General features: G+C 50.9%; 1 protein-coding gene across 7 annotated transcripts in view; it reads left to right on the top strand.

Moving 5' to 3' along the window:
* Positions 1–14,287, top strand: part of ODF2 (outer dense fiber of sperm tails 2) — a 37,173-nt gene that overhangs the window by 17,950 nt on the left and 4,936 nt on the right. For all 7 annotated transcript variants that reach the window (XM_059410650.1, XM_059410649.1, XM_059410648.1 and 4 more), the window contains 10 exons: positions 2,730–2,801; positions 4,619–4,690; positions 4,812–4,928; positions 5,461–5,646; positions 6,072–6,181; positions 7,698–7,833; positions 11,197–11,307; positions 11,405–11,509; positions 12,450–12,608; positions 13,909–14,009. In XM_059410650.1, coding sequence (XP_059266633.1) covers positions 2,730–2,801; positions 4,619–4,690; positions 4,812–4,928; positions 5,461–5,646; positions 6,072–6,181; positions 7,698–7,833; positions 11,197–11,307; positions 11,405–11,509; positions 12,450–12,608; positions 13,909–14,009 — 1,169 coding nt within the window. The remainder of the gene's footprint in view (positions 1–2,729; positions 2,802–4,618; positions 4,691–4,811; positions 4,929–5,460; positions 5,647–6,071; positions 6,182–7,697; positions 7,834–11,196; positions 11,308–11,404; positions 11,510–12,449; positions 12,609–13,908; positions 14,010–14,287) is intronic.

The following is a 14,287-nucleotide window of genomic DNA, read 5'->3' as shown; positions in this document are numbered from 1 at the left end:
GGGTTGGGCCACTGCCTTCGGCTTGGGTCATGATCTCAGGGTCCTGGGATCGGGTCCCGCATCGGGCTCTCTGCTCGGTGGGGAGCCTGCTTCCCTCTCTCTGTCTGCTTGTGATCTCTGTCTGTCAAATAAACAAATAAAATCTTTAAAAAAGGTTAAAATGGCAAGGTTTACATTTTGTTTTGTTTTAAGATTTTATTTATTTATTTGGGAGAGAGAAAGAACTTGCAAGCACAAGTGTGGGGGCGGGGAAGGACAGAGCAAGAGGCAGACTCCCCGCTGAGCAGGGCACCTGATGGAGGGCTCAATCCCATGACCCTGGGATCATGACCTTAGCTTCATGAAGGCAGATGCTTAGCTAACTGAGCCACCCAGGCACCCCCAGCAAGGTTTATGTTATGAATCTTTAACCACAATTAAATTAATAATGCAATATGCCAAAAAAAACATTGAGTTATGCATTTTATTTTATTTTTTTAAAAGATTTTATTTATTTATTTGACAGAGATCACAAATAGAGAGAGAGAAGGGAAAGCAGGCTCCCCGCTGAGCAGAGAGCCCGATGCAGGGCTTGATCCCAGGACCCTGAGATCATGACCTGAGCTGAAGGCAGAGGCTTAACCCACTGAGCCACCCAGGCGCCCATTTTTTTATTTTTTAATTTATTTTTCAAGGATTTTATTTATTTGATAGAGCGTGCATGCACGAACAGGAGCAGTGGGAGACGGAGAAGCAGGCTCCCCAACGAGCAGGGAGCCCAACACGAGGCTCGATCCCAGAAACCTGGGATTATCATCCGACCAAGAGGCACGCACCTAACCAAGCAAGCCACCCGGGTGCCCCAAGTTAGCATTTTTTTTTTTAAAGATTTTATTTATTTATTTGACAGAGATCACAAGTAGGCAGAGAGGCAGGCAGAGAGAGAGAGGAAAGCAGGTTCCCTGCTGAGCAGAGAGCCCGATATGGGGCTCTGGGATTATGACCTGAGCCAAAGGCAGAGGCTTTAACCCACTGAGCCACCCAGGCGCCCCCCAAGTTAGCATTTTATTTTATTTAAGATTTTTATTTATTTATTTGACAGATAGATCACAAGTAGTCAGAGAGGCAGGCAGAGAGAGAAAGGAAGAAGCAGGTTCCCTGCTGAGCAGAGAGCCCGATGTGGGGCTTGATCCCAGGACCCTGGGATCATGACCTGAGCCGAAGGCAGAGGCTTAACCCACTGAGCCACCCAGGCGCCCCCCAAGTTAGCATTTTAAATGGGTGACTTGTATGTATTTGAATTTTCATCTCAATGAAGTTGTTTCGGTTTTTGCTTGTTTTTAAGGTTTTATTTATTTGTCAGAGAGAGAGAGAGAGAACAAGCAGGGGGAGCAGCAGGCAGAGGGAGAAGCAGGCTCCCTGCCGAGCAAGGAGCCTGATGTGTGGGACTTGATCCCAGGACCCTAGAACCCTAGATTCATGACCTAAGCTAAAGGCAGATACTTATGTATCTGTACGTGTGGGGATTCTTGTTTGATTTTTTAAAAAAAGATTTTATTTATTTATTTAAGAGACCGAGATCACAAGTAGGCAGAGAGGCAGGCAGAAAGAGCAGAGAGCCTGATGGGGGGCTCGATCTCAGGACCCTGAGATCATGACCTGAGCCAAAGGCAGAGGCTTTAACCCACTGAGCCATCCAGGCACCCCTTTGTTTTGTTTTTTAAAATTTTTTTAAAATTTTGGGGCTCAGTCAGTTAAGCATCTGCCTTTGGCTCAGGTCATGATCCCATGACCCTGGGATTCAGTCCCACGTTGGGCTCCATGCTCAGCAGGGAGCCTGCTTCTCCATCTGCCTGCTCTCCTCCTCCTTGTGTTCTCTCTCCCTCCCTCTCTCTCTGACAAACGAATGAACTCTTAAAAAAAAAATTAGGGGCGCTTGAGTGGCTCAATGGTTTAAGCCTCTGCCTTCGGCTCAGGTCATGATCTCAGGGTCCTGGGATCGAGCCCCACGTCGGGCTCCCTGCTCAGCGGGGAGCCTGCTTCCCCCTCTCTCTCTGCCTGCCTCTCTGCCTACTTGTGATCTCTCTCTGTCTATCAAATAAATAAATAAAAATCTTTAAAAAAAAAAAAGATTAAAAAATTTTTTAATCTTAACAGTCATTCACTGTACCCACTGAACCAGCCAGTTGCCTCTCAATAAAGCTGTTTTTAAAAAAATCAAGTAGTCAGGGCACCTGGGTGGCTCAGTTGGTTGAACATCTATCTTTAGCCCAGGTCCCAGTCCCAGGATCCACCCCCACATCAGGCTCCCCGCTCAGTGGACAGTCCGCTTCTCCTTCTGCCCTTCACCCCGCTTATGCTCTCTCTCACACAAATAAATAAATAAAATCTTTAAAAAAATTTTTAAAAAATCAAGTAGTGGCTCAAAAATATAATATGTTAAAAAATACAATATGTTATCATTTTGGTAAAATCACCCATAGATCCTTTCCTCCCACCTCCAAAATATACCATTTCTCCAGGTGTAGCTATATGTAAATGCACGGAGAAAGGACGGGCAGGACATTCATCAAATGAGTAACAGTGGAGTGGGGTTTGGAGGTGGACAAGGGGACTTTAGCCTTACTGGTTCACTGAATATTACGAGATTGCAATTTATTTATGACCCCTATATTTTAGAAAAGGTAAAGAATCCAGACATCTGGCTTCATTGCTTAACCTCTTGGCTCTCCCTGTGTCTTCCTTTAAAGGATTCGGATAAGCTGATGGAGCAACAAGGAGCACTACTCAAACGGCTGGCAGAGGCGGACTCAGAGAAAGCGGTAACACAGCGCCCCCTGCCGGCTCTAGTGGCTTATAGGCAACAGTACGCAGAGGGGCGGGCCTGGAGCAGCTGCGCTGGAGCCTCGCTCTGACATTTCTTTGGGTCTTAGTTTCATGATCTGTAAGATGGGCTGATGTCTCCTATCCCGCCTGCTCCACTGGGTTTGTCTAGCTGATCCCTTGGGAGCTTGAACGAGCATGCTGAGCACAACATGAGGGACGCTGCCACTGCGGCTGCACTGATCCACTATCAGTGTCTGTTCCTTGAACTGCTTTCTTTGTGTTATGGATTAAAAGCCATCAAAAGATAAAGAATCTTTGACTGACTCAACAATTATGATTCTAGGAATCTCTCCCAAGGGAGCACACTCCAAAGTCCGGTCCATGGAACCCTCAGTTCCTCACCATGTTAGTGGGTGCCAGAAACAAACGTAGCGAGTGATGGGGGACCAGATAAACTGGGAAACAGGCTGGCCTGTACAAAAAAAGTTGACTGAATTAACTCCAAAACCTTTTGGAGCAATTGGGTATTCATGGCCAAGCGAGTCTCCAAGAGAGGAGGAGGATGGAGGCCATGTTTCCCACGTGTGGCCCTCGGCCCTTAGGGCCCCTTCCAGTGGGAGATTTGGCAGTGAAGGAGATAATGCCCAAATCTGTATTCCCAGTGTGAGAGGCTGGGATTCAAATTATGATAAGCTAGCAAATTGAAACTTTAAGCTGCTCTTTCAAAAGAAGTAGAAGATTTAATCACATTATGGTCAATGTAGGATTGTAGGTTATGGAACAAAATATGCATGAGACTTTTTAATATATTTTAACAGTGCTTCTCTTTGGCTGGGGTATTATGAAGATTCTTTAGCATTTTTGTTTTTCTTTTTTTTTTTTTTTTTTAAGATTTTATTTATTTATTTGACAGAGAGAAATCACAAGTAGATGGAGAGGCAGGCAGAGAGAGAGAGAGAGGGAAGCAGGCTCCCCGCCAAGCAGAGAGCCCGATGCGGGACTCGATCCCAGGACTCTGAGATCATGACCCGAGCCGAAGGCAGCGGCCTAACCCACTGAGCCACCCAGGCGCCCCTAGCATTTTTGTTTTGTTTTTCATGGTTTCCCCCAGCTAACGGTATTCTATTTATTTATTTATTTGTTTGTTTTTTAAGATTTTATTTATTTATTTGACAGACAGAGATTACAAGTAAGCAGAGAGACAGGCAGAGAGAGAGGGAGAAGCAGGTTCCCTGCCGAGCAGAGAGCCCGATGTGGGGCTCGATCCCAGGACCCTGGGATCATGACCTGAGCAGAGGCTCTAACCTGCTGAGCCACCCAGGCGCCCCTATTTATTTATTTTTAACATATATTTATCTGAGATAGCGAGAGCGCATGTGTGAGCTGGGGGAGGGTGCAGAGGGAGAGAATCTTGAAGCGGGCTTGCCACTGAGCGCAGAGCCTGCTGTGGGGCTCAGTTTCAGTGACTTGAGCTGAAAGCAAGAGTCAGACTGCTTAACTGACTGAGTCACCTAGGTGCCCCTATTTATTTTTTAATTATTATTTTTTAATTATTATTAATATTATTATTTAATATACACACCCACACACCCCTCACATTACTTTAAATTGCAAGACCAGTAACATGTCTGTTGTCTTAAATATTTAATACAGCTATTGGGTGCTTCCTGCCAAGATCTCTGTGATGTGGGCTGGTGTATTCGGGATCTTGGGCCCTGGGGGCCGGGCGCTCACAGGAGTGGCTGTCCCCCCACACTGGGCCCGGCTTGCTTGCCCTTCTCCGGGAGCTCAGAGCCCTGTGTGTTCTCTCTAGCGCCTGCTGTTACTCCTGCAAGACAAAGACAAGGAGGTAGAAGAGCTACTCCAGGAAATACAATGCGAGAAGGTACCATCCCTTATGGTTGCTCCTCCTTACGGGCCAGTAGAGCTTGGTGTGCAGAGTGTGCACTGGAGCCAGAGACGTGGGTTCAAATGCTGGCTCTGTCGCTTTCTCCATCTCTCCAAAGGCTCAAGCAAAGACCGCATCGGAGCTTTCGAAATCTATGGAGTCCATGCGTGGGCATTTGCAGGCCCAGCTCCGGTGCAAGGAGGCAGAGAACAGTCGCCTGTGCATGCAGATCAAGGTACCTGCCCGCCCCGCGGGTGGGACGGAGGGGCTGGGGCGCGGCAGTCCCAGGGCGGTGGGCCCCACTCAGGAAGGCTCTGCCCCGACAGTTTATGGGGCATTGGCTGCCAGTGCACTCGGTCTGTGGAGAGACTCTGGGACAGTGGCAAGGGTAGTGGGCCCTGGAGTGGCCCAGGCACTCCCCCTGGGTGCCCTTCCCTGCAGTGACCAGGTTGGGTGCCTTGACCCAGAGCCGACCACTTAATCCCTTAGGCCGTCTGGTCTTGTAACTCCCTCGGGAGAGGGAATGGAGTTCTGTCCTAACATTCAGCCCTGATGGGTTCAGCGATCTGGAGAGATGCCATGGGGCGCTGGGAATGACCCCCGTCCCAGGCCTGCCTTTGAGAGCACTAGGCCCCCAGCCAGCGGGTGACCCAGATTTTCTTTCTCCCTCTTCCTCACCGCTTCTTTTCCCTGGTCCCCCTCCCCCCCCTCCCCTTCATTCTTGTCTCCTTACACCCCCCCACCTGCTTCTGGCCCTGCGCTCCCAGAACCTGGAGCGCAGTGGGAACCAGCACAAGGCGGAAGTGGAGGCCATCATGGAGCAGCTGAAGGAATTAAAGCAAAAGGGAGACCGAGACAAAGAAACCTTAAAGAAGGCCATCCGAGCCCAGAAGGAGCGAGCTGAGAAGAGCGAGGAGTATGCTGAGCAGCTGCACGTGCAACTTGCCGACAAGGTGAGGGCGGCCGGGGCTGGAGGCCGGGGGTGCCGGCTCGGCTGTGTGGTGGCGGGAGGGGCCGTGCTGGGGAGTGGGGAGGAGGTGGGTGGGTAAATGGGGCAAAGGATGGAAGCCGGGCGGGCGGCGGGCCAGGGTGGGTGGCCGGCCAGGGCAGGCGGCGGGCCAGGGCGGGCGGCTGGCCAGGGACGCTGGGGGGGACAGTTGAGCCTCGTTGGGATCATGCACGGGAATGACAGTTAAGGAAGGCTTTACAAACAGAGTGCATCTGATTGCTGGAAATCTAGAAGCTTCTGCTGAGTTCCGTCACCCCTGATGCTCTCTGGAAAGGGACTGCAGGGGTGAGGAGGGTGAGCCGGGCACCCAGGTCCCTTGGCCTCAGCACTGTCGCCGGGCTGACAGGTCCTGTTGTCCCCTGTTCCTAGGATCTTTATGTCGCTGAAGCTTTATCCACTCTGGAATCATGGAGGAGCCGCTACAATCAGGTTGTGAAAGACAAGGGAGACCTCGAGCTGGAAATTATCGTCCTGAATGAGTACGTGTGTTAGGCAAGGGTGCACGGGCTGATGGAGGGAAGCGGGTGCACGGTGCGGGGGTGGGGGGGGCGGCTGGCAGCTGAGGCAGGGGCCCGGCGCCCTCAGGGCTGCTGGGTGGCCTTGCCACCAGGGGGTGCACTGGGTTGAGGGGCTGGCAGCCCTGGTCGGCGCTGTGGAGGGGGCTTGGCCTCTCTGCACACAGAGGGCTGGGAGCCACTGGAAATACCCGTCTTCTCTCTGTTGTCTGCCCAGTGACAGCAGTCGGTAGGTCAGAGTAGGGGGCAAAGGTGGCCTCCAGTTGTAGGGGACTGAACCCACACCTTTCTCACCACTGGGGACCAGGGACCATTCAGATATTCTCAAAGTGTCCTCTACAATCATGTACTCATTTATTTGAAAAGTATTTCTGGAGCTTCTGCTCTGTACCAGGCTGTGTGCTGGCCTTGGGGGTCACCACAGAGACTAGACAACCACATTCCCTGCCCTCACGGAGTGAACCCTGCGCTCTGATCGAGACCACCAGGCCACAGAGACCCAGCCGCCCGGGGCTCTGGGCCAGTCATGGGCGGGGGGAGCTCATTGAAGTGTCTTTTGCTGGATGCAACTCAGTTTAGCAAACATTCTGAGAACCTGCTGTTGGGTCGGGCCCTCTGTCAGCTGCCAGCCTCCTAGGGTTCTCTGTCCGGTAGGAGAAGATACATAACGAAGGTAGAAGGATCCATGGTATGGAGGGGGGGCATTGGGGAAGAGATGCTCTGAGGAGGGAAGTCTTCGCTGGGTATCTAAGCATGAAGAGGAATTTGCCAGCTCGAACGTGACCTGCGTGCTTGCGCCTGCTCTGTGCTTAGCACGTATTCGCTGAACGCACCGTGACTGATCATTTCTGAGAGCACACACTGTGTCAAGGTTCTGTGTGGGGCCTGTGGTCACGATAAGCATCTGCAAACCCAAATGCTCCTGTGGGGCCACGGTCTCTGCTGCCGGATCACAGCCCTGCTGAGTGACTGGGAGGTTGGGGAAGGGAGTGAGGGCACGTGAGCACATGGCTTCTTTCCCTCCTCGTCTGTGCGAGGGGAACGTTCACACACATAAACAAGGGAGAGGAATGTTGGGGGGTGTCACTGACCACCCAGCCTGGGAGTTCTGTCCTAACTTAAAGACCTACTGGGCTGAGAGATCCAAGGGGGGCCCATGGAGATCTGAGAAGGGACGCATCTCTGGTTCTTGTCTTCACGTGGTGTCTTGGCCTCATGGGAGGATCAGAACACAGAAGGCTTCTGGACGGGGTGGTATGGGAGACAGACATAAAGGCTGAAAGAAGGGGATCGGTATGTGGGACCGTCACAGCGGCAGTCCCCGGCCAGAGCAGGCAGTGGAGTGGAGAGTTAGGAGCAGACAGGGTGCCACGAGGTGGCACTGGGGAGGAACACTTGGCCCCACTCCACACAAAGACCTGGGCTTCTCAGAACCCACATAACACTTCTCTTTGTTTGCTCGCTCTCTGTGACCTACCAGCCGGGTGACAGATCTCGTAAACCAACAACAAACGTTGGAGGAGAAGATGCGGGAAGATCGGGACAGCCTGGTGGAGAGATTACACCGGCAGACGGCTGAGTACTCCGCGTTCAAGCTAGAGAACGAGAGGCTGAAGGTCTGTAGTGAGAGCGGGGCCCGCACCACGGGTGGAGGGCAGTGGGTCCCCTGACGGGGCACTCCGGACAGACTCCCAGAAATGACTCCGGGGTCTTCGGTGGGCCTGGGGGCAGCGACATGAGTAGGAGGGTTTGCACTGGAATCAGAAAGGCCTGGATTCGGGGCGCCTGGGTGGCTCAGCCGGTTAGGCATCTGCCTTCAGCTCAGGTAATAATCTTGGGGTCCTAGGATCAAGCCCCATGTCGGACCCTCTGCTCTGTGGGGAGTCTGCTTCTCCCTCTCCCTCTCAAGTGTATAAATAAAATCTTTAAAATAAAGACATAAATAAAGGCCTGGATCAAGTTCTGACCACCTTTCACTAGCGGCAGGCCCTGGGTAAGATAGTTTATCCTCTGTCACTGTGGTTTCTTAGTGGGAGGAAAGGAGGCTCTGATGAGAATGAGGTAATGTGTGTGAGACGCTTAACATGGACACCCAGCCCGTGTGCGTGCAACACAGCCGACTGGAGGTGGGCATGACTCCCGGGGGGCTGCTGTCCCCTTGACGTGCATCCATTTCTCTAATCTCCCAACCTCCCGATAGTGAGTCTCTACTTTATAGAATAAGGAACCAGACTTAGAGACGGGTCATGTTTGTTGCTGAGATTGTGCCCGGGAAGTGTTGGCGTTAAGATCTGGAGCCCAGTCTTGTTCTGGAGCTCCTGGTCTAGACCACTTGCTCTACAGCCTTTCATGTTTCAGAGCCAGGCTGGGTCTTTTTAATGGGTCTGGACAGTCCAGTCTAGGTTTATTTATTTTTTAAAAGATTTTATTTTTAAGGGGCGCTTGGGTGGCTCAGCTGGTTAAGCATCTGCCTTCGGCTCCAGTCATGATCCCAGGGTCCTGGAATTGAGCCCCACATTGGGCTTCCTGCTCAGCAGGGAGCCTGCTTCTCCCTGCTTATGTTCTCTCTCTCTCTGTGTGTCAAATAAATAAGATCTTTTAAAAAAAAATTATTTTTAAGTAATTTCTACATCCAGCATGGGACTTGAACTCATAACTCCGAGATCAAGAGCCTCTACTGACAGAGCCAGGCGCCCCTCGGTTTACTCCTTTTTACTGACTTATTTGTTAAGTGTGACATAGGGAGAGGTACAACATTCTAGAATCTTCATGAAGTGGACACATTTTGTCCATTACCCACCCTGACCCAAACCTTACTAGCATCGCCTGACCTCACCCGCTTAGAAATAACACGTGCAAAGGTGACTGTCCTCCCGACTTCAGTCCGCACAGAATTTCTTACCTGTTTTTGAATTCCGTGCCTGGCTTTCATTGAGCCTTCTGTCTGTAAACAATCCGTGCTGTGCAGCAGGTCTCAGGGTCCGTGCTCTCTGGCCTGGCGCTGTAGGACCCCAGCACGCTACATTTATCCCTCCTGTCAATGGACATTTGGCTTGTACAGTATCCTCGTACATCTTTGGGCATACCTATTTGGGATATTTTTGCAAGTTAAATACCTTGAGTTAGAATTGCTGGTCGTCAGATGGTGAGCCTAAGTTCAGCTTTGGTAGATGTTGCCGTAGAATAGGCAGGTATACAAAGTTACACTCCCACCCAGGGTATGCAAGAGGTAACAGTTGCTCCGCGTCTCCTCCTGTCTCCTGGGGGTATTGTCAGTCCTTCTCATTGGAGCCATTCTGGTGGGAGGGGCGGCCGCTCCTCTGCTGTAGTGAGGTTGCTGGGAAATGAAAGGCAGCCTCTACGCCTAACAAGTGGCTGGGGGATTCGTTACAGCATGTGTGTCTGTGGCACATAATACAGTGTGGCTGTCGAAAATGGTGTCTCTGGACGTGTATTGTCTTAGATCGTGTTCTCCAGGAAAATGGTGTCTCTGGACGTGTATTGTCTTAGATCGAGTTCTCCAGGAAGAATGGAAAATATTACAGAATTGTGATACAGAAGTGGTGCTCTTTGGGAACTCTAGATATATATCTGTCCAGGTTCCCGCCCCTGCCAATACGAATATAGATACTGAAACACGTACACACTCATCATTCTGCAACTTACTTTTCTCACTCACCCATACATCATGGCTATCTTTATCTGTTTGGTTTTGTTGTTGTTGTTGTTGTTTTTTAGCTTTATCTCTTCCAAATGACTGCACATTATTTTATTGTATTGACATACCATGATTTCTTTCATTCCATCTACGAAGGTGAACATTGAGGTTGTAGGAGGATATCTATCGACTTGAGAAGTAGGGCAAGGAATTGTTACTTGCAAAGCAGTAAATACAATCCCATTTTTGTTGAAAAAAAACAATAATAAAGTATCTGCTTAGCTAGGACAGCCATCAGGCAAGGCATCAGGCATCATTGGTCATACCTCCGTTGTCTTTTTTCTTTTCTTTTTTTTTTTTTTAAGATTTATTTATTTATTTTAGAGAGAACACGAGCAGGGGGAGGGGCAGAAGGAGAGGGAGAGAGAGAATCCCAAGCAGATTCCCCACTGAGCAGGGAGCCTGACTGATGGCTCCATTCCACGATGGTGAGATCATGACCTAAGGCAAAACCAAGAGTCAGATGCTTAACAGACTGAGCCACCCAGTTGCCCTCCACCTCCATTTTCTTTCATGGTCCTATATTGCTTTTGTAGTAAGGACAAAAAAATATAGGATTTGCTTATTTGCATCTACAGCTGACCCTTGATACCCGCCTTTGAATGGTGTGAGTCCACTTATATGTGGATTTTTGTTTTTTTATAAATACAGTTTAGTACTGTAAAGGTATTTTTTCTTATGATTTGCCTAACATTTTCTTTGCTTTAGCTTCCTTTTTTTTTGTTTTGTTTTAAAGATTTTATTTGACACAGAGAGAGGACAGGCAGGGGGAACAGCAGGTGTAGGGAGAGGGAGAAGCAGGCTCCTCACCGAGCAGGGAACTAGATGCGGGGCTCAATCCCGGGACCCCGAGATCATGACCTGAGCCCAAGACAGACACTTAACTGAGTGAGCCACGCAGTTGTCCCTTTAGCTCACTGTAAGAGTACAGTATGTGATCCATAGAGCACACAAAATATGTGTTAATCGACTATACGTGTTATTGGTAAGGCTTCTGGTCAACAGTGGGCTGTTAGTATTAAGTTCTAGGGGAGTCAAAGTTACAGGTGCATGTTCGCTCATGGGGGAGGTTGGTGGCCCTCCGTTCATTGTTCCTGGGTCAGTTCTGAGGTTGCCCGGGCACCTATCTGAGGAAAACTGCTGGTGTGGGTTTGAGTAGGCACTTTTCCCTTGACCGGCCCCTCGGAGTGAGGGTTGGGGGTGGGATGGCCACCTGCTCTGGGGACCTTCCTGTGGCTGACTCGGTAGCCACCCCTTCCAGGCCAGCTTCGCCCCGATGGAGGACAAGCTCAACCAGGCGCACATCGAGGTGCAGCAGCTGAAGGTATCGGTTAAGAACTATGAAGGGATGATCGACAACTATAAGAGTCAGGTAGGTGGCTGCCCGGGACGTTACCCTCTCCTAGGAAGGGTTGGGCTGTAAAGGTGTGTCTCACAGAAACCGGGTGCAATGCTTTGCTGGTCCCCAGGTGATGAAGACCAGATTGGAGGCTGATGAAGTGGCTGCCCAGCTGGAACGCTGTGACAAAGAGAACAAGATCCTTAAAGATGAGATGAACAAAGAGATCGAAGCGGTACTGCTCCCCTCGCTGGCTCTCTTTCCCCACCCAGTCCCATGTCTGTCCCCTTCAGCTGCCCGTGAGTCTGCCTGATTTGGACCAGCAAGATGAGTTTTCTCATTGCTGGGCTCATCCCCACTACCGTGCCCGTGCGCGCGCGCTCGCTAGCTCTTTCTCTCTCTCTCTCTCTGCTGCTTTATTCCTTTTCCTCCTGGTTTTTTCTTACTCCGGTTTTCTTAAAATATACTTCCTGCTTCAGTATCCAAGTGGATTCAGATGCTCAGATCTGCCAAGTCTTAGGCATTTCCTATTTTGTTCTGCGTCAACCCAAAGATGTGCCTCCCCTCCCCTCTGCTTTTCCCCAGAAAGCCTTCTTCTCCAGATAAAGGGCTTGTCTTAATATTAACCTAGGAGAAGGGCTGAGTGCAGGCCCTGCCACTCATGTGTTACAAAGCCTTGGGCAAATCCTTGCCCCATCCGGTCCTCAGCCTCCTTGTTAATACAGGGATGGACTAAATCACAGAGTTCTGACCTTCTCCTCCGAACTGTAGCATTGGGATTGCCTTCCTATGGGCTTTGGAGTTGGACTGGACCTTCATCCTGTCTCTGTCCGTTTCCTGCTGGGCAACCTTAGGGAAATGACTTCGTTCCTTTGATCCTTGTGTTGGGACAACAGCTCCCACTTTATAGGTCTTTGTAAGAATTAACTGAGAGAGCCTTTAGCACAGGGTCTGGGTCCTGGGGTTTGCTCTGTGGTTGCCATTGTTATTCAATGACTAAAGGAGTGGCAGGCTCTGAAAGCCATTTGGGGGTCAAGTGTGTACCTCAGAGAATAGCTGGACACCCTCAGTGGCCTTTGGGGAGGGTGGCCCTGCCCTTATCCCAAAGGACTCTGCCTGACCCCACCCGCAGCAGGACCCTTCCCAATGGCGGGCTTTTCTCTCCCCCACTCCAGGCCCGTAGGCAGTTCCAGTCCCAGCTGGCTGACCTGCAGCAGCTGCCCGACATCCTTAAGATCACAGAGGCCAAGCTGGCAGAGTGCCAAGACCAGCTGCAGGGCTATGAGAGGAAGAACATCGACCTCACAGCCATCATATCAGACCTGCGCAGCCGGGTAAGGGACTGGCAGAAAGGGTCCCACGAACTGGCGCGAGCAGGGTCCCGCTTACCGAGATGAGCTGCACGCCCCCCCCCCCAAGGGAGGACCACTTCCTTTTTCTTGGCTGCCGCTTTCTGAAAGGAGTGAGCTATCATCAGTGCTGTGAAATAAAAGTCTGGTGTGCCAAATGCCTTGTGTTTGCACAAAGTGATTGTAGTTATAGGAGCCGTCACTCTCCTGTGTTGCCCCACCCCGCCCCCACCAAGTCTCCACCCGCCTCTGCTCTGTCGCAGTGCTCGGCCACGCCCTCAGGGGGAGACTCCGCCTCCCACCCCGCCCTCTGTGTGCTCTTTTCCACCTTTCTCTTGCTTCAGCTGCCATTCACTGCTCTTACCAGACCCACTGCCTGCGGTTCTGACCCGAAAGAGGGTTCCCTTCCTCCCAGAAGCAGTCTGTCCCTGGGTGACTGGAATCCTGCCTATGGTCTAAGAGACTATGTGCCTCTCCTTTGCAGGGCAAGGCCCTTCCCCTCTCTTGACCTGCTACCTCGTAATAATAAAATTAGCTGTCATTCTTGAGCAGAGTTTGTGCTCCGGTATTGTCTCATGTAATTCTCCCAGAAACTTGAAAATGTAGATACTGTTTTCTCTCATTTTCCAGAAAGCAGTCCAAGGCATAGGGGCATAATTTCCTGAGGTCACAGAGTTGATGCTTAGTGAACAGGGTTTGGAACCCAGCCAGCTCCATCTGCTTCCCGAGCCTGTGTTCTCAGTCCTCTTCAGTTGCCTGCCCTCTCTTGAGCCTGAGAATTCTGAGGGCTTTTCAAGCCTGGTATCTGAGGCTTTGGCTTACGGCAGCCCTCTGAAGAACCAATCAAACTCGCCAACCTGAAAGACTTGCTAGGTTTCCTGTTGCCTTGCGTGTCCTTGTCCCCATTCAAAGGGAAAATGAAATCAGCGGTGCCAACAATGTAACTGGTAAAGCTCCGTGGCACATCGTGTGGGCCAGTTAAACCTGCCATCTGCTTCCGCCTTCTCATGTCTGCCCCGGATCCCACTGAGTGGCTTCTGATCAAGAAAGTGTCACCATGCTTCATCGGGATCAAACCTGGCTTCTCTCCGTGTGGGGCAAGCCTTCACGGGAGTTGGGCCTAACCTGTCCCTCCTCTCTCCTCTCCAGGTTGTGCGTGGAGACTTGGGATGCCTGCTGAGGGCGGCACGGCCCTCTCCTGGGTGTGGATGACAGGTCCTAGTGGGAAGGGAGGGCTGCACCGGGAAGTTCCTTCATAAACGGGTCTGTGTTCCTGTCATTTTAGATCGAACATCAGGGGGACAAGCTGGAGATGGCAAGAGAGAAACACCAGTCTTCCCAGAAGGAAAATAAACAGCTGAGTCTGAAGGTGGATGAACTGGAGAGGTTAGAGGCACTTGGTCCCATCTCTGTCCGCTTCCTAGGACCTGAGACTTTCAGCCACTTAGCTGCTTTGGGCTTAGTGTGCAGAAGTGTTTGAGGGACTCAAGGCCCTGGAAGGTGCAGGGCAGACCTCAGAGGAAAAGCTGCTTCCATTACAGTGGTAAGCGCTGTGGGAAAGAGGAAGGCAGTCTCTTGACTAGGGGATGCTCCAGGAGAAGAGGGGTCAAGTTCAGACCACCCACAGGCTCCATGTACCAGAAAGGCACACTTCACCTAGCAAA

Source organism: Mustela nigripes, chromosome 9, assembly GCF_022355385.1.
Source record: "Mustela nigripes isolate SB6536 chromosome 9, MUSNIG.SB6536, whole genome shotgun sequence".
Lineage (NCBI taxonomy): Eukaryota > Metazoa > Chordata > Mammalia > Carnivora > Mustelidae > Mustela > Mustela nigripes.
The sequence above is the reverse complement of the archived record's forward strand: the minus strand, read 5'-3'. Positions and strand labels throughout refer to the sequence as shown.